The 27,996-nt window shown below is 41.2% G+C and overlaps 1 protein-coding gene across 1 annotated transcript in view; it reads left to right on the top strand.

The window, feature by feature from the left end:
- Positions 1-21,804, top strand: part of LOC309337670 (VIP peptides-like) — a 42,423-nt gene extending 20,619 nt beyond the window's left edge. Inside the window, exons 2-8 of the mRNA XM_081854403.1 lie at positions 9,729-10,098; positions 11,763-11,883; positions 16,150-16,290; positions 16,566-16,670; positions 18,177-18,314; positions 18,817-18,937; positions 21,428-21,804. Of these exons, the coding sequence (XP_081710529.1) occupies positions 11,777-11,883; positions 16,150-16,290; positions 16,566-16,670; positions 18,177-18,314; positions 18,817-18,937; positions 21,428-21,436 (621 nt within the window). The 5' untranslated portion in view covers positions 9,729-10,098; positions 11,763-11,776 and the 3' untranslated portion in view covers positions 21,437-21,804. The remainder of the gene's footprint in view (positions 1-9,728; positions 10,099-11,762; positions 11,884-16,149; positions 16,291-16,565; positions 16,671-18,176; positions 18,315-18,816; positions 18,938-21,427) is intronic.
- The last annotated feature ends 6,192 nt before the right edge of the window (positions 21,805-27,996 follow it).

The raw sequence follows: 27,996 nt of genomic DNA on the forward strand, positions 1-27,996 counted from the left end.
TACCTCCCGCAAAAGCCCCCAAGAGCCACACTCCCTTTAAAGAGCTGCACGGAGTGTGTGTGTGGCTCTTGGGGGCTTTTCCCCGAGGAGGGAGAAGGGCAGCCTGTCACTGACTGCAAGTGCCGCACTGCAAGCGCCGCACTGCAAGCGCCGCACACACGCTCCATAGGGCTCATGAAAGCGAGCGCTGAGCAGAGCCTGGGATGCATACAGGCTCTGCTCAGCTCTCCCTTTAAATAATATTTTTTTTCTTGAATTCCCCCCCAAAAAGTAGGTGCGCCTTATGGTCAGGTGCGCCTTATGGAGTGAAAAATACGGTATCTAGTATGTTAAGAAATATTTTCTGAATTTTCCAATATTCAACTTCATTGGGAGGTCCCAAGTTCTAGTATTATGAAAGAAGAAGCGTGAAAGCATTGCTTTCTGTGCACGTGCTCCACACTATCAATGATTTGATATACTTCTTTCATTGCCCTCTTACTAAAAGGTCCTATACATTGTAACCTCCCCAGAATTACTCTGAATCTCATCCTGGTACAAACCTGTCGCTTTTGGTCATTTCACAGGGAACACATCACACACACACACACACACACACACACACACACTATATTTATATCCTTCAACTCCTAATCCTTCATGTCATAACGTGCATTTAAACATATTTACTAGGATCACAAGAAGAGATATAAATAGCTGCTGTCTTTCCTGCTAGAGTCTGGATATAACATTGATCTGCAGATTGATTTAAATGGCACTCTCAACGTAACAGGTGCAAAAAAGGGGAGATTTGGAAACAACAGCTCTACAGGATGGGTGGAAGCTTGACGCAAATTCAACAACTCATATATCACTGATGTAAGACCTTTCAAGGTTAGCGACTTTGGCATGGATCACTCAAGTCTGGGCAGATAAATACATTTCAAGCCCAGGAAAAGAATAGCAAGAATCAGAAAACTATAGTATCAGAGGATAACCCTCTGATAATCTTTTCTCAACCAGTGTCCCAAAGTTAGATGTGGTACCTTAAAAGTAAACCCCATGGTTTTATTTACATTTCATTGCTGATTGGTGTTTTACTGGGTGCTTAGCCAAGGGGGTCGCCAGCAGGCGTGAGGCCCTGACAAGGTCCTCGAGTCCTCCTTCCTCCTTCCCAAAATCTAGTTAGCAGTTTGCCAGCTTTGAGAGGGCTCTAGGACCCAGGGAGGGCTCTATGAACCTGCCAGAGCCTCACACCTCCTTCCCAAAGCACTGTGCCTTCCTTAACCGCCTTTGGGAAGGCAGCACGAGGGCTGTGGGGAGGCGTAATTTTTTGGCCTTGCGCAGGGCACTGTATTACCCAAGTTCACCACTGTTTTACTTAAACATGACATGAGATTTGCACAGGGCACTGTATTACCCAAGTCCACCACTGTTTAACCTAAACATGACATGAGATTCTCCACCTTGAACCTTGCTTGACTTTGGTAGGAGCCTGATACTGGCCTCATCTCAGGAAATACTTCATACCTTGGAAAAGTCAACATATGCAATTCAAGTTGCTGTTGTTGTTGTTTAGTCATTTAGTCGTGTCCGACTCTTCGTGACCCCATGGACCAGAGCACGCCAGGCACTTCTGTCTTCCACTGCCTCCCGCAGTTTGGTCAAACTCATGCTGGTAGCTTCAAGCACACTATCCAACCATCTCGTCCTCTGTCGTCCCCTTCTCCTTGTGCCCTCCATCTTTCCCAACATCAGGGTCTTTTCCAGGGAGTCTTCTCTTCTCATGAGGTGGCCAAAGTATGGGAGCCTCAGCTTCACGATCTGCTGATTTCCTTAGGAATGGATAGTGTTTGATCTTCTTGCAGTCCATGGGACTCTCAAGAGTCTCCTCCAACACCATAATTCAAAAGCATCAATTTTTCGGCGATCAGCCTTCTTTATGGTCCAGCTCTCACTTCCATACTTCCATACATCACTACCATACATCACATCAAGTTGCTAGCAAAAGTCTATTCAAACTCCTGAATGGATGCCTTCAAGCTAATGATGGTACAGGAGGCAGGCAAAGAGACGGCCACTTCAGTTAACTGCTCACTGTCCCAAGTCATTCACTGTAATGGTTATAAGGGGTTGCTCATGCGTAAGTTGCCGCCACTCCTGGCTAGGTAGCCTGGTTAAACCTTTCCTGGCTGGACAGCCCTTCACTTCGTGGCTGTTCAGTCGCTAGCAGAATCCGTCAGTGGGCGTTTCTTGAACTTCTTCCAGCAAATAAGTTCTTTGACGCCAAGTCTACGCCTACTTTCCCTGCGTGGAAGTCTTCTGCGCAGGGTGGGTGTGGGTAGCGGAGGACCCGTGCTCTCCCCGCTGGTCTCCAGCGAAGAGTCCTGGAGCCCCATCGCCGATTCTCCCATCTGCCCCCCTTTATCTCTGGTGTTACGCTGATTTCCTTCCCCAGCTGATGAGCTCCCTCTCTCCCTGCTGGACCCCTCTCCAGCATCACTTGAGAGCCTTGCCTCCACCTCTGGCTCCGATGTCAGTTCCCTGACATTCACCCTTTTGTTAAGCAGAACACACACAGAGTGAGAAACTAATGGGATGACCAAGTTTTAGCCATTTCTCACTAGGATGGTCAAGGTGAGAAAGGGGTAGGCCACTGTTCATTTTAAATCCCCTCCCTTTCCTACTAGAAAGAATGTTATTTTTAAAACCCCAGATTCCCAGTAGGCAGTTGGCTCTGCTGACAGGTAGCTATCTCTTCTAGCCCCAACAGGACAGAACTTACACAGTGCTCCCCAAGACTCAGCACACTTCCACTTAACTTTAAGAACAGGTATACTTTCCTTCCTCCCCCTTTCTACTTCTAGCTAGGGTTTATGGCAAAATTGTCATGTCTACATTCCTGTAGGGAATCCATCACTCTTCAGATGTTGCAGGAGTTGCTGCCTGCTTAAACTGCACTTTTGCAATTAAAATAGTCACTTTTATTTCATGTAATCATAGAATCATAAAGCTGTAATGTTGGAAGGGATCCCAAGGATCATCTAGTCCAACTCCCTGCAATGCAGGAATATGCAGCTGTCCCATATGGGGATCAAACCTGCAACCTTGGTGTTATGAGCACCGTGCTCCAACCAACTGAGCTATCCAGGCTCAACCAAGCTTTCTTTATTCCTCTGTGTGAAAGCTTCTTGGGGACATAGGGTTAAAAGTAAAACACATACTCATAAACAAGTGTGCATTATAACTTCAGCAGAAGATCCTAAACCTCTCAGCAGTGTGTATATACACATACATGAGTGCCGGTTGTGCACATGTGAATCCAGGTACACTCTTGTAAGAAGACCATGGGCTGCAAATCAAGGGTTAGTTTCAGGAATCAGTGTTTCCTCCCTTTTTATTTCTTCATATAAAGCTGTTACACTACACTTCTATTCACTCTCCCACTCCATTCTATTCTGTGAATAACCCTGTGAAGTTTTTTGGGTTGAGAATGAGGGACTGAGCCAAGGTCACATACTGTAGTCAGCTTTATGACTGAGTGGGTTTTCCTGTTGCATGTACAGTGAGGCAGACTATTAGTGCTTCTAGATAGGGGTTTATTTAATATTGCAGGTGAGTATTTGGATACCTCAAACGGGTTAAAAATAATAATCTTAAATATGCATTAGATTTTCCTGTGAAGGATAAATCCAGATTAAATGGGGAAGTGGGAATATAAAGTGCTGGCATTTTGATGCAGACAACACCATGTGGATTATATATATAAAAAAAACTTGCATGAATGAGCAGCAAGCATCTCAGCACAGGGTTTGCAAGCACGCTATATTTAATTCAAAACATGTTTCCTTCATAAACTGTGGTCTGGTGGGCTTATGAAAGGATCTGTTTTGTGCTGGTGTTGATGTTAGTAGGGCAAGGCAAAAAATTGTTTCAGATAAGGGGAAGGAGTAGTCAGCTGATAAATATCACCTTGTGATAAGTAAGATTTCACAGGGGAACAGGAACATAGCCTCTTGCCAGAGATTTGAGAAAATGGATCGAGAGTCTTTCGCATTTAAACTAGAAATGTTTTAATGGCCATCAACCCTAATAAAAAGTGTTATGGGAAGCCAAAATTAGATTAGGAAGTTATTTCTTTTCACCGCAAGGTGGTGCTCTCATGCCATGTTGAACCACCGTGTTCTCAAGCCATAAAACTCTGAACTCTGTTTTGTGGTTGCTATAGTAGGCCTGTGACTTTTCTCAGAATAGAGAATTGAATTGTATGGTGTCTACATAAAGCAGAACATGTGACTATCACTTTTAAATATATGTTCCCTGAGCCACCTCCAAATAGCCAGTGCTATTCAGATTGATGCTCTCTTACAACCTTTCCTTCTCTTTGCTGTTTCATGTCTTCTTTCCCAGTGAGCAGGAAGTGGAGATTTACTAAGAAGAATCTAGTTATTTTTTCCTTATATTTATTCTAAAACAACAAACAAACAAACAAACAAACAAATTCAAGCCCATTCCAGACACTTGGAAGTTTCTCACTAAAATGAATGGGAGGTACCTGGAGGGCTAAGCTGAACTTTCATACTGATGTACACCATGTTTAGATGTTTGCCACCACTCAACAGAAAGAGTCTTTTAATCTACCAGTGGATGTCATTAAGCCATAACGCTAGATCAGTAGCCCTCTTCCCATTCAAAGCAGTGTGCACCAACCAGAGGATCAGATACCCCCCAAAATCAGCTGCTGGGCACACAGAATCATACAAGAGTTGATCCTTCCATGCCCTGTTTTCAGCCTTCTAGGCCACTGTGGGAAACAGCATGCCGGATTGGATGTTTTGAGCCAGCAGTCCTCATCTCATGTTCTCACAAGAACTGCAGAAGAGCACTGCTTTGCTCTTACACTGTTTCCATTCACTTCAGTAGGTGGCAGAACTTTGAAGCTGCAAAAGGTGCAGAATTCAGTGGCCAAATGGCTGACGGGGACAAGATGGGTCTGAACACCTAACAGGACACCTGACGTCACTGCATTGGCTACCAGTTAGTTTCCAGGCCCAGTTCGAAGTGCTGGTTTTGACCGGCAAAGCCTTTTGTGGCTCAGGACCTCAATACTTCAAGGCCTGATTCTCCCCACACACCCACCAAGTGTCCAGGAAAAAATGGGACAACCCATTTTTTCTCACAAGATCACGATGGCCATTGTCAGTGCTGCAATCTCATGCACTCTTGCCCCACACACATGCCCCCCAAAGCGTTTTTTCCAGGGTCGCAATATTGTGTGGTGCCTCAAAATGCACCCCCCAAAAAGAGCTCTTGGGAGGGTGAGATTGTGGCATGGGTCATGTGACTTGGGAGTGCATCCCAGAAGACACACACTTCGGTTTTTTATCTGAAAAAGTTGGATGAAATGACAAGAGCCAACCTGGACCCTGAATTCTTCATCCAAGGCCCTGTGTGTCCCCCACTGAGGGAGGTGCAGAGGGAGGAGACACAAGTATGGGCCTTCTCGGTGGTGGCTCCTCATTTATGGAATGCTCTCCCCAGGGAGGCTTACCTGGAACCATCACCATCTATTTTTAGACAACAGGCAAAAACATTCTTATTCACCCAAACTTTATTTGTGTGCTTATTTTTAATGGGGTTGGGTTGGTTCTGCTCTTTTATATATATTAATGGTGCATTTTAGATTGTTTTTATGCTTGTTTTTAATATTCATTTTTGTAAGTTGCTTTGAGTTCAGCTTTCTAAAAAAAAAGAGAGAGACTAGTGTTTATAATAAATAATAGAACTTTGCTATGGACTAAGTACTTTGTTTGAGTCCTCCTATTTCAGCACCCTTTCCTATCCTCCTGCTCACTTTCTATATCCTACTTGTAAAGTTAAATATTAGGAAACTTAATGAAGAACTGGGTGACCACAAGAAACCGATGGCCTGTCCTACCATCCCAGGCCATGACTGTTTGTTTCCCAGCCAGTTACAGAGGAAGAAGGGGAACAAACTTCCTGGAATCAGTCCTTTCCAGGAACTCTGGTTTAAGTCACTGCTGTCATCCCAGAAAACAAATCCAGACAATTTCTTTTTGGGTTTAATTCATTTAATTTTTATGTAAGTGAATTAGAAAATGTGATTAAGGATTACTGAATATTCACCATCAGGTTTGCCTAAACTCGCAAATACATGAAACAGGGGAGAGATGGGAAGTTTATTAGAAGGAAGAGGAAATGGTAATATCTTCCACATTTATTGGGTTTGGGGGCTATGAGTCTTATGTGATTTACTTTTGAGCAAGTCATCTTAAATTTCAGTGGCATTTGCTCATGAGCAGATGGGTTATGATTTGGAAATCTCTGGATAAAGATCAGGAGAAATTAGCTTGGTTTAAGAGTGAGAAGAAACAGCTCCATTCAGTGGAAATTAAACATTGTTTCTATTAATGCTCAAATGTTCTATGGAACCAATGGAACTTTAATTTTGGCTGGATCATGCCTTGTGCATAATCCACAACTGACCAAGTGATGGTTGTTTACTGCAATCTTTCCACTTTCCTGCCCTTTGGATGGGTGTTACATAAGAAACATTAAAAGAAAAATGCCTGCGGACAAACTCTTAGGATTATCCAACCCTTGGCACGGCCTTAAACCTACAAAACAGCTTAAGAGCCTCATTTGAATGTCTTCTACCTCCTCCCACATTTGATCTTTCCATTGTATACCATCTAGCCTGATTAAAATTACTGGGAAGTTTAACATGCAGATAGTGATATTTTGGTTGGCCCAATAAAGTTATTGCCCTAATATGAATTTTGGATTATTTCTTACAGGTCAACATGGCTATCTTTACTTTTTGAAACTTTATGCTATTTATATGCCTCTCATTGTCCCCACTGAGCCTCGGATTCAGAGCAGGAATGGGAGACTTTGGAGGACAAGGACTCAGATGGAGAGATGAGACTATGCAGCCAAGCCCATTTGGCTAACATCCCCTCTAAATGCACCTAATCTTGGACTCTTGAGCCTTGGTTGCTTCTTTTGGACTGGAATTATAGTTGCTACTCCTCTGCCTTGTTAAAGCACCTAGTCTGGTATTTGCTCTTTCCTAGCCACTTGGTCTGTGCTATTAGACTGCTATAATGAAAGTTTGTAAAAACAAAAACAAAAACTTTTTAAAGGCACATGTCTGCAGCTGTTTAAAAATGTCTGGATTGCCAAGGCACACAAAGTGCTTTGGAAGTCTGTGCTTTGACTTCATCCCACCATCAAACCTTGCCTTGCCAGAGCCCTCCAATGCACTCCACCTCTCTAATTGGGATTAGTACAAATCTTTGTACAAAATATTCTTTGCAGAACAAACCTATGTAGCCACATCCTTTGCAGAAGAAACCTGATGCCTATGCTTAATGCATAAATCCTGTGTAAGCCTACAAAATGTGGTGGGAATATAAAGACAGAGAATGCAGCAGGAGTGGTCAATGTGGTGGTTTGGGGTTTCAGAGTCATCCACCTGACAGTGGCATTGCTGCTGCTTATCAAGACTGTGGGGGAGGGTGGCCCTGGCAAGGCTGGGGCTGCATAGGTGCTCCTGCTGGTGTGTCTTCAGAGCCACAACCTTGCTGCTTATGAATTGGAAACTTCAATCCCCTGCCCCACTGCACTGAAGGCTCCTGGAATGTACATATTAGTTTTGGCCCTTGAATACTTTTTCTGCATATCTCCTAATACTGCATTTTCAAGTGACGTAAAATCTGTGCGTCACAGCTTAATAAACACTTCAACCTAAAATTGGGTTATTGTTTTAATTTTAATTTTGTATACTGTGATCTTTTTATGTGAACCTCCTTGAGACTTCCGGGTATAGGGAGGTATATAAATTCAAGAAGAAGAAGAAGAAGAAGAAGAAGAAGAAGAAGAAGAAGAAGAAGCCGCCAGATGTTATTGGACTCCAACTCCCATTAGCTTAAGCAGTCAAGAAAAATGGGTTTTAGGCACTACAGGATGAAAGCCATTCCCTCTGATCCCATAGTCCTGATCCTTAAACAGTTGTTTATCATCACCTATTTACTAATTTCCCATTTCAAGAGCACCCATCAACTGAAGTCCTCTGGATGGTTTACCAAATGTGATAAAATATGCAAATGCAATGCATAAAACTCAGAGCCTGGCGTAAACCTCTTCCAAAAACAACATACAAAGTGGCCAACATAAAATGAACATACTGATATGAAATTATATACATAATATTATAAAATGAAAATATATTAATGCAAAGCTAATATATTATTGGGGTGACCGTGGCTACTGAATGGTTGAGAAAAAGCACTTTGTACTTGGTCAGAGACCTGTGATGCCTGGCCAGCTTGCATACTGAGAGAAATAAAATTAAAACAACAGTTCTACCAAAGTAATGAAAGCAAACCTGGGGGGTGAGTATACACCTGTCATCTAAAATTTGTTATTACAGAAACTGTTTCTTTCGCTGTGCAAATGGTGAGCAACTTGGAAGGCATAAACCTAGCTGTAGGAAATGTTAAAAATTTATGGGTGGGGGCCACAGGTGACAACTGCCTGGGGCCCTGGGTGCCTGAGCACCCACAAATTCCCCATGAAAGGGCTGGGCATCCACAAATTTTGATGCCAGGGCCAGGCATGCTGCATGGCACCCACAGCCCCAAGCACTCACAGTAGTAGGGCCAAGTTGGCACTCCTGGTGAGGACAAACCTCTAGGACAGATAGTCTGTTCTCTACATGCCTGCTGGGAAATTGTCCTTCTGAACATATATCTTTCAATTATGCTTATATTTCATATGTTACAAGCCACAGCCTTTGGAAGAGGATCTGAGGTGTGGCTCTGTTGAGCCGTCACTCAGATGAAGTAACATTTTTTGAGTCCAAGCCTGGGAATTTCATTGAAACCTAACAGGTCTATCTGAGGGAAATTTTTCACTTTACGAGTTGTTTCTCTTTTTCAGCACCAAGAATTGGCCTCTAACCCGCTAATTCTGGGGAATCAGGGATACAAACAAACTAGAGAGTTAAATGTCAGCCATTATTTGGTTTAGTTTATGGGTACAAGTTTTGACTAATGCTTTATTAGCTGGGATTGCTGGAATGGGCAAACACGTTGGGTAAAATGAGAGAGAGAGAGCAGTCTGTCCTTGAAAAGAAAGGATATCTGGCAGAGTGAAGAAATAGGAATAAATGAAAAGGAAAATATTAAAAAGGAACATCCTAGGTATTATCTGCTCCAGTGTAGAAATGTAGGAAATTCTACTAAGCAAAGCACTTAGGTTTGCTCTCTGTGTAATATGAAAATAACCTTTAGTATAGCCTGATGTCAATATGTTAAAATCAAACATACACAGTACAGAAACTTAGTTGTTCTTTGATCTGAGAATTTAGAAGTCAAAGTCATAGTCGTATGTCTTGAAATTGATATCAGGATCTTCTGATATTTCTTGCTCATCTTCCAAAGACATGTCAGGGAGCTCTGGCTTGGCAATTTCCTTGAAATTAAAAGAATTGGGGAGAGAAGAGACCCACTATGGGTAACTATGACTTAATGCTCTGGGTTTCTGTTTTATAAGTCCCATCTTCCTGAAAGCAGGATTTGTGTCTTAAAAGCTGCATTCTTTGCCCAGTCCAGTGTTACTCATGTTAAGTCATTCATCAATATAGCAATAAATCAATTTAAACAGAGAGGAGGCGGGGGGGGGGGCTTCCCATGAATTAAATATGAACTTCCTTTGTCTCACAGCATCCTGGACAAAACAATCACAGACATTTCCATTCATCCCCTTGGGAGTGTGACGTCTCCAACGTAACGTGATTGCTCTTTTTGAAGCGGAAAAGTGGTCCTGTGTATATAAACCCTATAAGATGAGGCTGCTTGAAAGGCTGCACAGAGTGCACTGAAGGGGGAGAGAGGCATTCGCCCAGGAAGGAGAGCTGCTGAAACTTCAGACCGGCAGTTAGAGGGAGCAGAAACGGACAGGCACTTTCCTTGGCACATTCCTGCTCAGCACCTGAGGAAGAAACTTGTGGAACGGCCAAGGAGCTGCCGAGGGAATTCAGCACTTCGGAAAGCTCCTAGTGTCATCCGCCTTTGAGGTTCCTCTTCCGGCTTTGTAAGTAAAAGTTTTAGGAGTTTCCCTTTGTGGTGCTGGTAGATTTCAGTTCAGAGAAATATTAATGTTTGTTTGTGGCAAAAGAAATATGGCTAAAAAGTTTCTATGCACAGACTGGAACCAATTCTGGTCGAGAGACAATTATTCTTTTGATGCCTTTACTGATGAATCTCCCAGATAACTGAAGTTGTTTCCTTTGGCCTCAGGAAAAATAATCAGTATTTCAGATCTGCTCCAGCTTTTGATCTTACTTCCGGTTGTTATACTTATGGGAGTCCCTGCTCACTACTCTTTTTCTATTTTCTTATCATAATTTTGTTTCTCTTTCTGCTTCTGCTTCTTCTCCCATATGCAGATTTCTAGAGTGTGAATTGAGTTGCACATGACCTTTCCTCTGAAATTGTCCCCTTCAATTTTGCTGGCATTTCACATGGATTTTATTCTTAGCAACATTCTTGGTATCTGATGGAGGGAATGCGGCTCCCCCCTGCCACACCGGGGGGGGGGGGGCTTCTGTGTGCAGTTGCTACTGTAAAACAATGAAAAGAGATGGCTTTGCATGAGAATGAATGAATTATCGTTACAGCCATGTGAAATCCCTTTCCAGCTCATTAGTGCCTTGTCTCTAGTTCCAAAGCCCTTAAAGTGGAAGTTCTGGACCTGTTCCCAGTGAATTTCAACGGTATCGCCGAGTAACTGCTCCTGGGTTGCAAACAGCATTTATTTACTATCTTGATTCAAAGCTGTAAAGAGGAACTGCACTTTTTGTCTTCAGCTGTGGTCCTGCGCACAGTTATCTGGCAGTGACTCTGACTGAGCAAAGTGGGACTTACTTATGAGTAAAAATGCTTGCTCTGTACATTTCATAAATTGTATGATTTTATATGCTGAATTATATACATGGTGCATTTTCAGTTGTTAAAACAGTAAAATACATTTAGGCTCAATAAGAAAGTAAGTCAGGTGGAAGAAATATCAAAGTTATATGGTTATATTTTAATACCAGACACAGGAAAATCACTATGAAAATCAAACTGATTTAAATTAACATTTTGACCCCAATATACTATTAACAAGGTGATTTCTTCTGTCAGTCTGTGTACCTATCTCCTTCTCTCTCTCTGCCGGCTTGCATGTCAACCCTCTGACTTTTTTTAAAGTTAAGCTTCGCCGAAAGCTTCTAGGTAACTTATACTGTGTATCTCACCAAAATAAGCACTTTTAATGCATGAAGAAGTTGATCTGTCAAGGCAGCAAAGAATCATAGAACTGTAGACCTAGATGGTCATCTAGTCCAACCCCCTGCAGCGAATGGTTGTTGTGATTCATCTTCTCATTCATACAAGAATCATCCATGCCTTTGCTACCAACTGCACATTATTTATCTCACAAGGAATCTGTCATAAGAAACTTATTTGCCTCTCTCAACCTCAAGGACAATTCCTTAACACTAGGAATCCAAATGATTTTGCCCAATTAATAATATTTTAAATTAATATAATTTTTTAATATTTTGAAATGTGCCCTACAGTGGTCTTCCTTTGCCTATTCAGAATTACCAATTTCATGTTTATTAGGCCACCCTTTGCCATGTCTTTTTGTTTATGCAAAATTTTGGCATTGCCAACAAGAGGTTAACATTTTTTAAAATTATCTTTGTCCAGGCAGGTCCACAGAGATGGAACATGGAAGTGGCCCCCAGCTTCTCCTCTCCTTTGCTCTCCTCTATGTTCTCTGCACTCAAGCACTCGCTTTACCTCCTCTGGGAACATACTCTGCTATGAGGTAAGGGTTGCTCCAGCTAAGCCTACCTAGAGAACAGTATGATTTGCAAATCCAACAGGAGATGCAGATGTCACAAAACTGTAACAAAACAAAAACCCAAACCCTCCAGTTTGAAATGCTCTAATGCTGCCTACCTTGCAATGGCCAACCTGAATGTGCTTAGGAAAATTTGCAATATCATTTTACTTGGACTAGCCAAAAGGAAACTGAGCACTTTTTTGAAAACTTAACTTTGGGCATAGCTTGACTGGATATTTCATGTATGCTTTTATGCCTTTTGTTACTGACTCTCACTGTTTCATGCGTAAGAGGATAGAAATAGCTAACTAGTTCAATACGAATGGACAGGAAGAAATGAGGACATATTTACTTGGCAGTAACTTTGATAGATGTTAGTCCAAAATGTTCATCAAATTATTCAGTTCAGTGCCCTTGAAAAATCATTGAGATTCCTTGCATGCAATGGAAGTGCATCTGCAACCTTGTAATACCTAGCCAAAGAGTGAAAATATGATGGCTCTCTTTACCATTTGCTTTATCTGCTTTACTTCCATTCCATCCTTTTATCACAGCCTTCTCCAACATAGAGCTCTCCAGATGTTCTTGGACTACAGCTCCCATCCTCACTGGCCATGCCGGCTGGGGCTGATGGAGTCTGAAACATCTGGAAAGCCCCATGTTAGAGAAGGTTGTTTCATCAGAATTTCAGCATTAGTTATTACTGTGTTGAAATTGCTGTTGTAAGCTTGGTGTGTTCTAGGATCCATGCCCAGAGTGGCTGGGATACAGTAAATCATCATAATCCTCCTCCTCCTCCTCCTCCTCCTCCTCCTCCTCCTCCTCCTCCTCCTCAAGGGCCTGATTTTTAGCTTCCAAGGGTCCTCTCCTTATGAAAGGATGCAGGTATATACACACACACAGCAAGAAGTGGGGACAGAGGAAAAACAGTCAGGTGTATTTCAAAGCAATCTGTCCCAGGGATAAAAGATAGCTCTTTAATAAGCATTTGACATAGACATGGATATTCTTAAAACCACACATGTTTACTGCCCGGTTACATATTAAAACTTAGAGAAAAATGTTTAGTAAATAAAACCAAGAGGCATGTTGCCTGAACACTATCTACATATTCCAGCCACAACAGGAGAATCTTTAGAAACTAACTAGAAGATTCATCCATTCCGTCTTCGTTCAAAAGCACTCAAGAGTACAATATAATAAACTCATACAATATAATAAACTCACCTATAAGTGGGGTGGGATCACACTGGCAGATCCAGCACCCCAACCTACATACTCTCAACTAAATATCTAACAGTAAAACAGAGAGCCCAAATAAAACTTTGTTTTATAACAGACAAGAAGACCTTGTGTATATCAAGCAAAGTCCGTCCTAAGCCTCCTGACTGCTCTTCTGCCAGGAAACATAAAACCTCTAGCTTTAGTTCAGCTTCCATTACTACAAATGTTTAATATGGACTATTATATGGAAGAAGAATATAAATCCAGATCAACATGTCCACAATTATTGGTTGCATTCATACTCTTAATGGCGGTTATCATGAGCTGCTTGAGTATTAGCACTCAACAGTCTAGGGTCTAGCCTAGCTTAGCGGTCATTAGCAGTGAATGCCAGCCAACTAAATGTCCAGCTTCAGAACCACATTTATACTCTAATAGCTTGTTAATAGGCACAGAAGGGGCATGGCAAGATGAAAGGCGTTCTTGTTGAATTGTGCTTTTGAGAACGGCACTAGTTTGTCAGAAACAATTTGGGTCTTTCAAAAGAGGATCCAGATATTCTTGTGTTTACCATTAGATCATGATTAGGACTGACAGAATGGAATTCCATACAAAGAGACAGCCAGGTTGAAGTGAAACATAGGTAATATTCAGCAAGTGATTTTCCATCACAACTACCTTGGTATTTAGTCTGTGATAAAAGAAACATATTACTCAGGGGTGGGGAACCTGTTGCTCCCCGGATGGTATTCAACTACAACTCACATCATGCCTGACCTCTGCCTATGCTGACCTGGGCTGATAAAATTTTTGAGTCCAATAACTTATGAAAGACCATCGGTTTCTCATATATGACTTAAAATATTTTTCTCAACCCTGTGCTTGAAACAGACATCTTATAGAACATAATCGTAAGCTCAGATGTCAAATCAATGCAAAACCGTCATTACAAAGGACTTTATAGCATGTCTATGTATTCAACACATTGGAAAATTCAGAACTGAAGCAGTTCTAGAATCAAAGGGCTGGAAGAATCTTAAAGTGGGCATCATGGATTATATGTTTGCTATAAGTAGCACTCAGTATTGTCCATGGATCTTACCTCAGAAAGAATTTTATGTTGAAGAATCCTTAGGAGAAAAATGGCTTTTATTAAAGCCTTCTCTGAGAAAATTTGGGAAAACAAGTGCTGGGGGTTATTTCCACCTCTTACCAACCCCCAGGAGCTTCAAGATCCCATTGTAGATTTTAAGTGAGCATTAAATGTCCCCCAACTCAAGTTTTTTTTAGCAGAAACATGACTTTCAACATCATATCAGAACTAGGACGCTCTCTTCCTTTAGTCACATCACATATTAGTTTTAGAATTTACGCTGGTTATTGGGAAGGGTGATTGTTGAGAGTGAGGGAGGGTGAATGTGTCGAGGTGGTGGTTGACTGAGGAATTTTGGTGGGGACTGAGTTGAATGGGTCTTGATTTATCTGCTTTATATACAGTATTATTTAATTGTGGTGTTTAATTTCCTTTGTAAACTGCTTTATGATCAATTCTGATAAAAAGTGGTATACAGATTCTTGAAATGAAAAGATAGAAGCAGGAAGGAATATGGAACTAGTCATCTCAAGCCAGAGATGGTTGTCAGTTTCACAGAAAAAAGTTAGCAGATATTCAAACAACAATCTTTCTGATCTTAGTTTTTTCTTACTTCCTGTATATATCCAATTGGGTCACATATTCAGTCCTGAATAGTTCAGTGTGATTACCCTGTGGTTAATAGTTGGCATGCTATGAATCACTTTGTCCAACCATTGTTTCGAAACATCTATTACAATTTAATTGTTTTATTGATTTGTAGTTTGAGATTATCATTCATTTGAGATTATCTATTGACTACAGTTGTCAAATCAGCCCTGGGAAGCCAAATGTTTGGCCAATTCAGACACAATTCAGTGATGTTTGAAGGTTCCCCAAACTTGTCAGGTAAATTATCTAAAGAGACTGCTGGCTGGGGGTTTGATTTTATGAAGAACAGCATCAGCAAACTGAGGAGGCTTCTCGTTTACATTTGTGTATTCGTACAAGGAAACATTTTTTTACTTACGGAAAGCCTTTGGGGGCTCTGTAAGATCCTTTGAAGAAATGGAGTTTCTTCAATTGTATAACATTGTTGGAGCTTGATAACAGGGGGGTCAGGTGAAATGGAGGACAGAACTTCGACACTTTTAATAGTTTAGAAGAGGGAAATTTGGCAGGAATAGCTTATTATGCTAGCTACATGTGCTAGAATTTCCTCCTCTACACAACTGTTAATGGTGTAGGAATCCTGTCCTCTTTTATACCTGGTCACCATACTTAAACCATGGCAATTTGACTTTTGCATAGTGTTCTAATTTCCCTTGTCCTGCTCCCATCATCATGTTTGAGGCTTATCAATATAACACCACAGGGACTGCCATGTGCATGCATTTATATAATAGGTTAAATTACAGACCGAAGCTGCAATGCTATAAACATGCACCTGGGAGTTGGTCCATTTGTGGTCAATAGGACTTACTTCTCAGCAGACATGAATAGGATTGCACTATAAAAATCTCCTTTTTGCACTGAAACTCCCTTAGGTCATTTACTATGGTTGTGATCAACTGAAGTTAACTACTTTGAAGTCCCCTTGATTTGAATGGGAGAGCTCAGTGTACCTAAATCTCTCCCATTGGCAGGACCATGTTTTCTGTATTATCTTATCAGCACATAATGAAATCATTCTGCATGTATAACTGTTCATTGTGAAGTCTGTACTGAAATAATTGAAAGAGTAGGGACATCTGCATAATATCGACACAGTTTTAAAATATCTGCAATTGTGATTAATATTCTTCATTGTCATAATGAATGACAATAATGATTTCATTTATGAATTGCTTACTATAGGCGTCTTATAGTAATAGTCAATCTTAACCTGGGAGGCGGTTGTAAGAATTCTCTAGCATCTTCAAACATTGTTTTCTTTTCCTCTTCTTCACTAGATTAGGAAACAGAATGCCATTTGATGGAGCAAGTGAATCTGATCATTCTCAAGGTTCATTAAAATCTGAGGCTGACATTTTGCAAACTACACTACCTGAGAATGAGAAGTTCTATTATGATGTGTACAGAGCTATGGATAGGTAAGGCATTTTTTTTTTAAAAAATCTAATAATCATTGCAAATCTGAATACTGAACTGCTTGTAATTTCACTGAGGCTTTCTGACCTCTCTCCCTCTTTCATGACCTTTAAGCTATGTTTGCATTACTAGAATTATGCGTTTGGAACTGTAAGGATCCACATATCTTTAGCTGCAGTAGCTATATGGTTGTCTGTACATTAGCTGTAAATATGAAACTATATACAATCTTGAGAATGTAGGTCACAGCTTTTTACTGTAGGACTTTCAATTGCAGGAACACAAGACATGCCGATGGACTCTTCACAAGCGGCTACAGCAAACTTTTGGGTCAAATTTCGGCAAGAAAATATTTGGAATCACTTATAGGAAAAAGAGTTGGGTTAGTAACTATTCCTCCCAGTAACTATTCCTCCCAGACTCAGCTGGTTTCCCCTACGTTCCTCTTAAATACCCACATTCCACTATGTTTGAATTCAAACATTGATCATACGATCATCCTGTGTTTGTATTTTGTTGGCATCTATCTTGGGAGAAAATGGAGGAGTGCTACTTTGGGGGTGAAGCTGAACGGCTGGAGAGTTACAGTGCCTGCTGTGGCTGTAGAGATTGGTGTGGGAGAGACATGTTTTGTTGCATCTGGGGCAGATGAAGCCATCTGGTTGTGCTGCTGCAGTTGCACCATGATGTTTCTTCTCTCTGTGCTCCTTCCAGCACTCATTTCTCCTCTGGTCACTGCTAGCAGGCCACCCTCAGTGTCTCCAGTGTTCTGAAAGTGAAATCTGAAAGCCAAGTTTTTAAAGTTGGATATCCATAATTGGAACAAGCTTATCCATCACTGGTACAAGCAGTATGCCAAAGATGGTGGGAGGGATGTAGTCTTAGCTTTGCTTGCATAACATCCCTGTTCAGTTCCTGATATCTCCTGTTGAAGAGTCATAGAATCATAGAGTTGGAAGGGATCCCAAGGGTCATCTAGTCCAATGCAGGAATCTTAGCTAAAGCATCCTTGACAGGTAGCAAAGAGACTGCTAGCTGGGAGAGCGACTGACAGTCAAAAGTATAAAGGCAACTCCATTTCATATTATGCTGTATTTTATCCAACAAGCATTTGTCACTGCTTGTTTTGCTTGAAATCAATGAGAGATCCACGCTTATTTTGCACTGATTTCAGTGGAGTTTTCAAGCATGCTTAACAGTGCAGGACAGAACTCAAAGGTGTCTTTCCAATATTTATTACCACCAGATTTGAATTCTTTCCAGAGTAAATTTGGTTTAGTCAACTAAGTTTTACTCAGAGTAACCCATTATAATTATTTTAGTGTATTTTTGGTTTCTATGGAAGCCGCCCAGAGTGGCTGGGGAAACCCAGCCAGATGGGCGGGGTACAAATAAATTATTATTATTATTATTATTATTATTATTATTATTATTATTATTAATGGCCATGGCTAACTTTGGCCCATTGATTTCAGTAGGTCTATTCTGAGCAAACAATAGATGAAAACAACTGTAAGAGACAGTTACAATGCAATTCTATATATGCCTACTTAGAAGTAAAACCCATTGAGTCCAGTGGGGCTTGCTCCCAGGTAAGTGCATATAGAATAGCAATCTTCCACAGACATTTTAAGACCAGTGAAGGGAACCTTTGGCCCTCTAAATATTAACCATGGGGCTGGTGGGATTTGTAGTTCGGCAAAGGTTCCCCACACCTGAATTAAGAGCATGGTCAAGAAATGAGGTCATTGTATTAATGTAGTAAAAGAAAAGTGAGAATAGACTTTCCATCGGTTACTTAGCTTTCAAGAAATACAACCTGTGGGTTTTGAAATTCTTGCATTTTGATTGGCTCCTGTATTAATTGCAAGTCTCTTTTATGTTCAAGAAATAACACTCCCCTTGATGAACAGACACCGCCAGTCAAACGCCATTCAGATGCTGTCTTTACTGACAACTACAGTCGCTTTCGAAAGCAGATGGCTGTGAAGAAATATTTGAACTCTGTTTTAACTGGGAAAAGAAGGTAGGAAGAAAGAGTGCACAAAAGACAGGTTTTTTTTTTTTAGAAGTCTCCAGCAGTGACGAGCTATTAACGCAATCTTCCTTTTAACATATAGAAAAGTGCAAGCGACGTTGTATCACAGCGGCTTTCTTCTGAGCACAATTTATAACAAAAATAGCTTGAAAGAACAAAGATTGTGTACAGAAAGAAAGGGTATCACGATCCAGCCATATTTTTCCATGCTTTCTATAGAAGGCATGATTTAACTAAGAATGTGAGAACTAACCCGCTTGTTCTCAAGCAGCAATTACATAATTATTAACTAAAACGTTCAGCATTATGCCTTGAGGTAAACTGATTTCTATAAAAGTGCTATACATTGTTTTGTATAATAAAGCTAGACAGGTTGAATCATTTTAATAAAGGCTAATGATGCAATAAAATGCAACAAAGGAGAAAGTTTCTAAGATGAATTACAAGAAGAAGTAAATTAAACTAAATCTAAGCTTCTGCTTTGCCACAGTCAGGAAGAGCTAAACCCAGCCAGCCTTCGGGATGAAACGGAATTGCTTGACCCTGCCTTCTCCGAAAACTATGATGATGTCACTGTAGATGACCTTGAGCTTCTGAATCACCTCCCATTGGTAAGTCTGAACATCTTCCCAACCAGAGTAACCATCTTACGTTTATTATGTGCATAGTTCATATGTGCCACCAGGGTTTTCCAGAAAATTGCTCTTAATGACATGACTCCCATATGACATTTTTGTGGGAATCACATCACAGGAAGATAATTGCATGGATTAAATAACGATATTATCTGTGAAGTATTTCTAATGAAAATGAGTGGTTTGATAGTGTTAATTCACCTGGCTCACTTGGGTTTTCTCAGATTGTGTGTGCTAAGGCATGAAACCCAAACTGACTTGTTTAATTAGGGTGAATAGTACTGTGTCTCTGAGGATAACTACACTGGCATTTCTTTTAATTAAAACAAAAATAAGTCCACCCACACCTTTCCTCATACCTTTCATGGCCTTCTGATTAGTTGAAATCTAAGTCGCTTCTGAATCTGACCATCTAGTTAGTGGGTAAGCATAAAAAGATTCTTGGCCAGAAGTCTGGTTTATATTCATATTAGTGACACTCACACTGTGGGTTGCTATTTACTAAGGCTGCAGTACGAGCACAAGTTACCTGGGAGACAGCCCCATTGAATTCAAAGGAAGTTATTTCTGTGTAGACATGGGTAAGATTGCAGCCTAAGTGGGTCAAAAGAGGCACTGTGGGAAGGACGTTGACTTCTTATATCAGTGAGTACTGAGGATAATATGGGTAGATGGCATGCAATCAGTGTCAAACATAAAATGATTTTTACACTTATTAGAGTTTGAATTTACTGAAGTGAAGTTTTTTTCTGAAGGAGTCCTGTGAAACATAACTTGAGAGAAATTATGCATTTATTTAAACCATGCATCCCCATCCATCAACAGGAGTCGTCCATTTCAGGATGCCACTAAGTGTGCTCAGTCTCACTAGACTGTACTTTGGGGTTTTGCCCCCTTTGTTTTTTGTTTAAAAGAAATAACCCCCACTCCTTTGTTCTTCTGCATAACTCTAAGCATCCTGCTACTTCTCTCTTGTTTCTACTTTGGCTCCAATCCTATTGGGCACTCAACCATCTGGGTTTGCTATTAGAGGAAATGATGCGTCTTATCATTCTTATCTTATTTTGCCATTGAGATGCTTAAAGACAAGCCCCTATATCTTATTGCAGCTCCTATTTGGGCAATTAAATGACATTATTGGCCATGCCATGAGGATGATTTGATTTACCATGACATTTTCCCAAGGAGAACTGCATTTGTACAAGTTTATTGTTGTCTACTGGCTAACAGCCCAACAACATGAGCCACTGTTGAACAACCAGGGATGGGAAAGCTGTGGCCCACCAGATGATGTCAGACTACAAGCCCTTTCATCCCTGAACATTGGTGCTGGTGGGAGTTGGAATTAGCAACATCTGGAGGTGCCACAGGTTTATCACCTCTTATACAAAGCCCACAGCATTGGAAGAGAGAGCCTTGTCTCTGGCTCCAGATCTTTCCTGAAAGCAAGTGCAACCATTAGTGATGCTGGCAGAGAATATGGGGCCCCTGGATTGAATAGCCCTGATAGAAATACTAGAAGTTTGGCCTTCTGTCCTTAACCAGGCAATGGACAAGCATCTTCAATACGTTGCTTTCCAAGACTTAGCCCAAGCCCTTGCCCTGGCTTCACTTCCATCTCCAGATCATACAACCGATTCTGTAGGCCAGCAGTAGGGAACGTTTAGCCCACCTGATGTTGCGGAACTACAACTCCCATCAGCCCCAGCAAGCATGGTCAATGGCCAGGGATGATGGGAATTATAGTTCAGCAATATCTAGAAAACCAAATGCTGTCCGCAGCTGCCACAGACCATCAGTAGGTGAATATCCACCTATTAAGGTCCAGTTCCAGCTAGAGTCTTGGCGCTGACAAAGTGGAAGTCACATTTAGAAGGTTTTTATCCTATACACTGACCTAAGTGGGTACAGTGCCTGTGTTTGCATATGGCTGCCACCTGAGCCACACCTGCCCCAGACATTTTGCTGCCTGAGCTGAAAGACAAAACTGCCCTCCTGTTCCCACCCATTCCACCAGTTGACTTGTACTTCAGCAATGATGATGTGATAGCTTTTTTGCTACACCTGTGGGTGGCCTGCTAGCTTGAGGAGCATAGAGCACACACAGCTCTGTTCTTCAAGAGAAGGGAATGCTCTGAGGGCTCAGAATAAGTGTCACGAAGTGGGAGACTGTTACATCAATTGTATACCATCAGAAGCATTGCAATAGCAATCATGGTTCATTTGATTTCTTTACCTATAGTGCAATCCTATACATCTACTCAAAAGTAAGTTCCAAAGAATTCAATGGGACTTACTTCCAGGTAAGTAGGCAAAAGACTGAGTGAGTCACTCAGACCCATTTCTAGCATATGCATTGAGAACTTTTTTTAAAATTCAGGATTACTGTACAATCTTTTAATAAGTGTTACCATCATTTTCTAAATTAAAGTTTCTAAAGTACGTGTTATTTTTCTCTCTCCCTAGAATGTCTGAAGACAACTCCGTAAAAAGAAAAAACCCTGCAAAAAAATCCTAAAGATGAGATCAAACTATTTTTTTGAGTTTCTCATAGTATTTCAAAGAGATGATTTCCGTATTTAAACCAAAACAGATATATTGTGAAGTGAAAATTGTGATATTTTTGTTTCTTATATAATAAAAATGGATGTTTACACTGTAAATATTACTTTAGAGTGATCTACCTAAAGCTGTACATATGTATGCTAGTTTTAACTCACAACAAATCCTATGATCTCTTATGCTGTAAATCTGTTATTTTGATAACTGCATTTCAAAGAAAGACAAGCAACGCACAGGACAGAAAGTACATTAAACTGCTGCTTATGGCTGCATATACAAAATCACTGTATGCTGATTAATTGTTCCTTAGCACTTAAACTGCTATCTTGAACTCATGAACTGGATGGGCAGAGAGTGAGCTTTCTCACTTTTTCAGTGCAGTGATGGGGATACGGCACGACTCCAAATGAATTAACTATATTCAAATTGCTGCTTCACTATACTTAGAATTGCCTAAGATGAAACTGGAGGGGGATATGTTGAAGAATTATTCTAAAGCAAAATGTTGGCAGGAATTTAGGAGTGGTGGTGGTGAAATATTTTTCAGTACAATTCATAACACTTATCAGGTGCGTTTCATGTACCCCTAAGGTGCCATTGAACCCTCTTCTCACTGCCAGCAAGATTCCAGACAATCTGGAGGGGTCTCCTAAGGCAAAATACCTGTAGGAATTTCGAGGACACTGAAAAGAATCTCAGCCAGATGAGAGACATTTTTAAAACTCCCCACCCCCAGGTTTATAATAATAATAAGAATAATTTTTTATTTATACCCCGCCCTCCCCAGCCAAGGCCGGGCTCAGTTTAGTAAATGCCCCCCTCCAAATGTAGATAAACCTTTGTGAAAGACTACCAATTAAAGTAAAAGGGCACAACACTGGATGGACTTTTTCATAGGCGACTGCATCATTGGTGCAAATTCAGATTATTTTCATAGCCAACCAAACTAAAGTCAGATATATATCCTGTATATTTATAGGTATCTTTTTCCAATTAATGATATAGCTACTGGGCTACCAGAATCAATGTAATCTCACAATTGCCAAAGGTGAACGCTTCCCCTTGATTTGTGCTAAAATCATGGATGCTAGGATTAAAGTGCATTTGACATTGTATATGTTTACCAATGAAAGTATATATAGGACTGGAGACACTTTACTATTTTTTTCCAAAATGAATGTAACCGATGAAATATGCAGACAATAAAGACATTTTATTATCACTGCAAATATCATTGGTTTGATTCAGTGCTGCAATAAACTGGGGAGTTGTCAGGTGATAGACATCACCCTAACTCTGTTATTTCCCAAAGCAAGAGAACAGGGGTCAATACAAAGTAAAAGGAATAGCACTTTTCAAAGCAAGCTCACACCTTGCATTAACTGACCTTCTGCAATGCCTGAAATAGTTCCAGGAACTGCTCCAGTACAACAGAATGGTCTAGACAAGAGCTGCTCCTACCATTAGGCAATGTGAGACAGTGGCCTCAGGTGGTGTATTACTTTACCATAGTTTTGTAAGCTCCCTTGTACACATTCATTCTGCAGCTGTGGATGGGGGGCAGCACTACAAATGCAAGCCCCACCCGCAAGGTCCCTGTGTGTGTCACCCTGTGTGCTGAGTCCCCAACCATCTCCACGTTAAGCAAGGAAGGTGTGCAAGTGGGCACCTCGAGCAACGATCTCTGCTATAACAACTGTAGGAGTGTTACAGGAGTGTTCCTATTTTGCTCTGTGAAATTATGGCGTGTATATGGCCATCACAAAGAGGGGTGCCACAAAAAGCAGAGGTGGAATAAATGGCACTCACATAGAATATTTGGTTCTCCAAAACAGTATGAGAAACTCATAGGTATCCAGCAGCTGCCTTGGCATACTCCAAAGAAAATCACTTGATTTGATTGAATATGCGAAAGCTGCTTTTCCAACAACTAAGCTGATGTGAAAGAAGCTCACAGCGTTAACAAATATGAACAACACTTCCTAATTCAAAATAAATATACAATAAAACTATAATTAAAACAATGAATGCAGCAAAGGGAAAAAAGCAAACTAGCACAAAACACCAGTCATAAGAACATAAGAAGAGCCTACTGGATCAGGTCTATGGCCCATCTTGTCCAGCATCCTGTTATCCCAGTGGCCAAACCAGATGCCTGTGGGAAACACGGAAGCTCAAGAGCTCTCTCCCCTCCTGTGGTTTCCACCAACTGGTATTTGGAAGCATTACTGCCGCCAACTGTGGAGACAGAGCACAGCCATTGTGGCTAGTAGCTTTCAACATAACTGTTCTCAATGAATTTTTCTAACCTTTTAAAGCCATTGCTGCTTCCTGTAGGAAATTAATCAATCCCACTGGATATAGCTTAGGAATGCCAATTAGCCATGTGCCAAGAAATGGGGAGTGGATCCACTAAGACATCCTATCTCTCACCTAAGGTGTACAGTGGTACCTCGGGTTACAGACGCTTCAGGTTACAGACTCTGCTAACCCAGAAATAGTACCTCGGATTAAGAACTTTGCTTTGGGATGACAACAGAAATCGTGCTCCAAAGGCGCGGGGGCAGTGGGAGGCCCTATTATCTAAAGTGGTGCTTCAGGTTAAGAACAGTTTCAGGTTAAGAACGGACCTCTGGAACGAATTACTGTACACACACCCCTCCCCTCTCTCACCCAGAAGAGGGGGCAGGCTCCACCAGCAGGGTCTTGCCCGGGGGTAGAATATGTTGTAGGGCAGGGGCAGGGGTGGAAGCTTTGTTTTTATAAATTTGGCCATGGGGGAGATCTCTGCCATAGCATTCATCACATTTCCTCAGGGTCAAGATGTGTGCAAGTTTGAGAGCATTACAAACAGAACATCCCAGAGACTAGAATGCAATCACACAACTGCAGTAATTAGATTGCAGCACCCATCATCGCTGACCATATTAGCTACCCAAACTTCAAGGATGTTAGAACATCTGCTTTTGAGAGAGAAATTCAGCATCAAACTGCATGTTACACATGAATGCGTGTAAGGAAATCCCAGTTGTCCAGCTCCCATTTGAAGCAGCATCTACAGGTTGCCATTTGAAACAGAGAACCAGAAAAGCATAGGGAATGCTTAAGCTTTACCCACCTGCTCTTTTCTGCTGCAACTCCCACAAGCCCCTTTGTCCCTCTATCTACAGAGTTTGGAAAAATAATGTGTAGAGGAAAGGTCAGTACTCTTGACTCATTGGAGAGAGTAAGAAAGTAGCCCACTAGGGTTTAACTGCATGTGATTTGTTTGTATTGTGCATTTGGTGTAACCACCACATGTATCTCTGTAACCACCACCCAGAAGTTCTTTCAAGCAACTGATGCTGAATATGAAATTGAATAGATCTGCACCTAAGAACATAAGAAGTCCAGTATTCTGTTCTCAGAGCTGTCAACCAGATGTCTTTGGGGCCCAAGTGCAACAGCGCTGTCCCCATTTGTGATTCCAGCAATTGGTATTCAGTAGCAACCTGACCACTGAGGAGAAGCTAGCATTGTACACCTTCTCCAGTCATTCCCAGCATGCATCTAAGACACCCTGCACTGCAGCATGAGCCTAGCCATCTCTACAGGATGATTTAGTGATGGATTTCTTGCAACAAGCAATGTGTTGGGCTAGGCAGCCTATAAGACCCCTTCCAACTGTGTCCTTCTGACGTCAACCGTGCTCACTCGAAGACAAGTGTGTGCAGGCAGCACTCCAAACCACACTTATTGAGAAGTCAGTGTCACTGATACCAGTGGGACCAAATAAACATGGCTAAGATTGAGATGCACATTTTGTGACAGTCCATTGTTATGAAAAGGGAATCTCATGTTCATCACTTGTAGCATTTGTTATCTATGGCAGAGCTCACATTTGGGTGTGAAGAACACATTTCACGAGGTCAACCAGCTGACATTTTCTTAATGTCACCAGACTGATCGGTGTTCCTAAAGCTTAGGGCAGGACCCTAGAGGGTCAGACATAAAGGGAATCTCAGATTTTTAGAGGAGGAATTGGCTTAACGTAAGTTAAAGTGCAATATGGCTAACATAGGCAAATGAGTTATGGTTAGAAGCTGGGAAGCAATAAGATAGATGCAGTAGATGTTAGAATATTTTGTAAGAATGGGAAAAACTAGATCTGCACTGGATGGTGGACTTATTTTTCCAGAAAACTGGCACAAGCACACTGCAGGAAGTGGCGTTCTCATTTACAAACATTCTCTGCCTTGTTTCCAAGCAATTCCCCAGCCCGAATTAGTTTGGTTTACTGACTTCTGCAGCACACTGACCTTTTCATAGGATAAGCCCAGCTTCTGTGGAGCCAGCATGTGTGGTCTCTGGAGACATGACTTACTCAAATAGCCACAGATTACATTCAACTGGAAAAAGCCCAGAACCCAGTTTCCTATTGGAACCTCAAAAAATAAATCACTTGCCTATCTGAAAAGCCTGTTCAAGGTTGAAGCAGAGAAGCCGAAATATTGTTTTCACCTAAATCATCTTTAAAGTCTGAGTCACCCTATCTTTGAATTCTAAATGCAACAACAGCTACCGATCCAGGCTTTATACCATATTCTCCCACTCTGATGGCTGATTCCCATAGCCTTTTTATGCATGCATTGATTGATACAACTCACTTTTCAATTTTTCCCCCAGGGCATTCTGAGTCACAGGCAGGACACATTTCATCATTCCCAAGACTGATAGTAGAACTTATATTTGGGCATACTTCTATAAGTCAATAAAGGCCTTCAGAGTCTTTACATTTGACTCTGAGGCATTGATCAGCCCAGCCTAAAAAAATTAACAAGATCCCATAACTAGCAGCATGAAACCAATACATTGACACTAACAGCAATCTTAATAAAAATAATCTTAGTCAGAAGCCAATTGAAACAGATGGGTTTCCAAAGCCTTTCTGAATGCTGGCACTGATACAGCCAGTTACACATCTCTTAGGAAGATTTCCCCAAGGCTAGGGAGTTGACATGTGGAGTTTCTGCATCATTTGGGGTGTGGCTCCTTCTAGGTCAGATACTTTTGCTGCATCTCTTGTATTGGAGCAACTGGATAGTCTAACTGCACCCATGAAAAAGATAGCACAGAATTATGTGCCTTCGACAGAGGCTTTCAGGGTGTGAGAAGCTGTCTTACATGGAGTCAGATTATTTGCCTGTATTGTCTAAGCTGGCTGGCAACGCTTTCAGACATGAAGGCGTTTTCCAGTCCCAACTGGAGGTGCTGGGGATTGAACCTGGATCATCTGCAGGCAAACTGGGTGCTCTACTAGGGTTGCCATATTTCAGAAAGCAAAAACCAGAACCACCAAATTGGTTGAGCTTTTTAAAGACAAACCCCAAAGTTGTAGAGATATTTTTTTTTACAAAAATGCCAAAAAACCACGTGATTTTTTGATCAACTTGCCTAAGATCCAGGACAAAACGCCGCCTTTCGGAAAGTCCCCTCAGAAATTCCCCCTGGATGTCAATTCTACCTTTGCACAGACGTATGGTAGCCCTATGCTCTACAAACTGTGTGCTATGGGCAAAGGCTAAATAAAAGAATAATGAATCAATCCTCTGTAGATGGCTTGGTTGGGCTCACAGGAGCCCAATTCTTTAATTACATTACATTCATCACAATAATTAATCACCGAAGGCATTTTAGAGCACTTTTCCTGTGACACACTACTGTGCCTTGCTGTTACACTTAGGAGAATATAGTGGTTTTTTTTATTTGCAAGGCCCAATACCAGCAGAATCTACTTCTAAATGGATGATGAAATTAATTATTGTATGAAGTGCCTAAATTTTTCTAGGTACAATGACATGGCTATCACCACTTTCTCTTTCTTTCTAGACACTTCTTAACCAGATACTGACAAAGTAGATTGAGGAAGCCAGCATATAATGCTTCTGAATAGATAGATAGATAGATAGATAGATAGATAGATAGATAGATAGATAGACAGACAGACAGACAGACTGCAGTTGAAATCTAGCCAAAGCATAGTGCTGGTCACCATTGGTGGGAGGGTGACGGTAGAGCCAAAGGATTTTCAAAAGGATTACCTACTGGATTATTAGCTTGCAGCTGTGCAGGCATAAAGAAATCCAACTGAAAGCACAGCTTGGAAGATTACTCTGTGATTCATTCTGCACTTGAAAGAGGTGAGGGGGCCACAAGTACTTACCCTAATTCTTTCTACCTTAGAAATGGAGCCAACTTTTGAAAGAGACTGGGGTCAAGACAGTGGAATTATCCATAGCAGGCACTACAATGCTAGTCTTTAAATATATTTTCTTCCAAGTGTAATCAATTCAAAGAGCTCATTTTTCTAGGCTTTAATATGGTAGAACAGTGTTTACACGTTACTTATATTTCAAAGAGTGCTACTCACACGAGATAATTAGGCTGCCTTTCGAAAGCAGAACATACAGAACATCACGTAAGAAGGTCACAGC

This window comes from Podarcis erhardii, assembly GCF_964252035.2.
Source record: "Podarcis erhardii genome assembly, chromosome: 3".
Taxonomy (NCBI): Eukaryota; Metazoa; Chordata; class Lepidosauria; order Squamata; family Lacertidae; genus Podarcis; species Podarcis erhardii.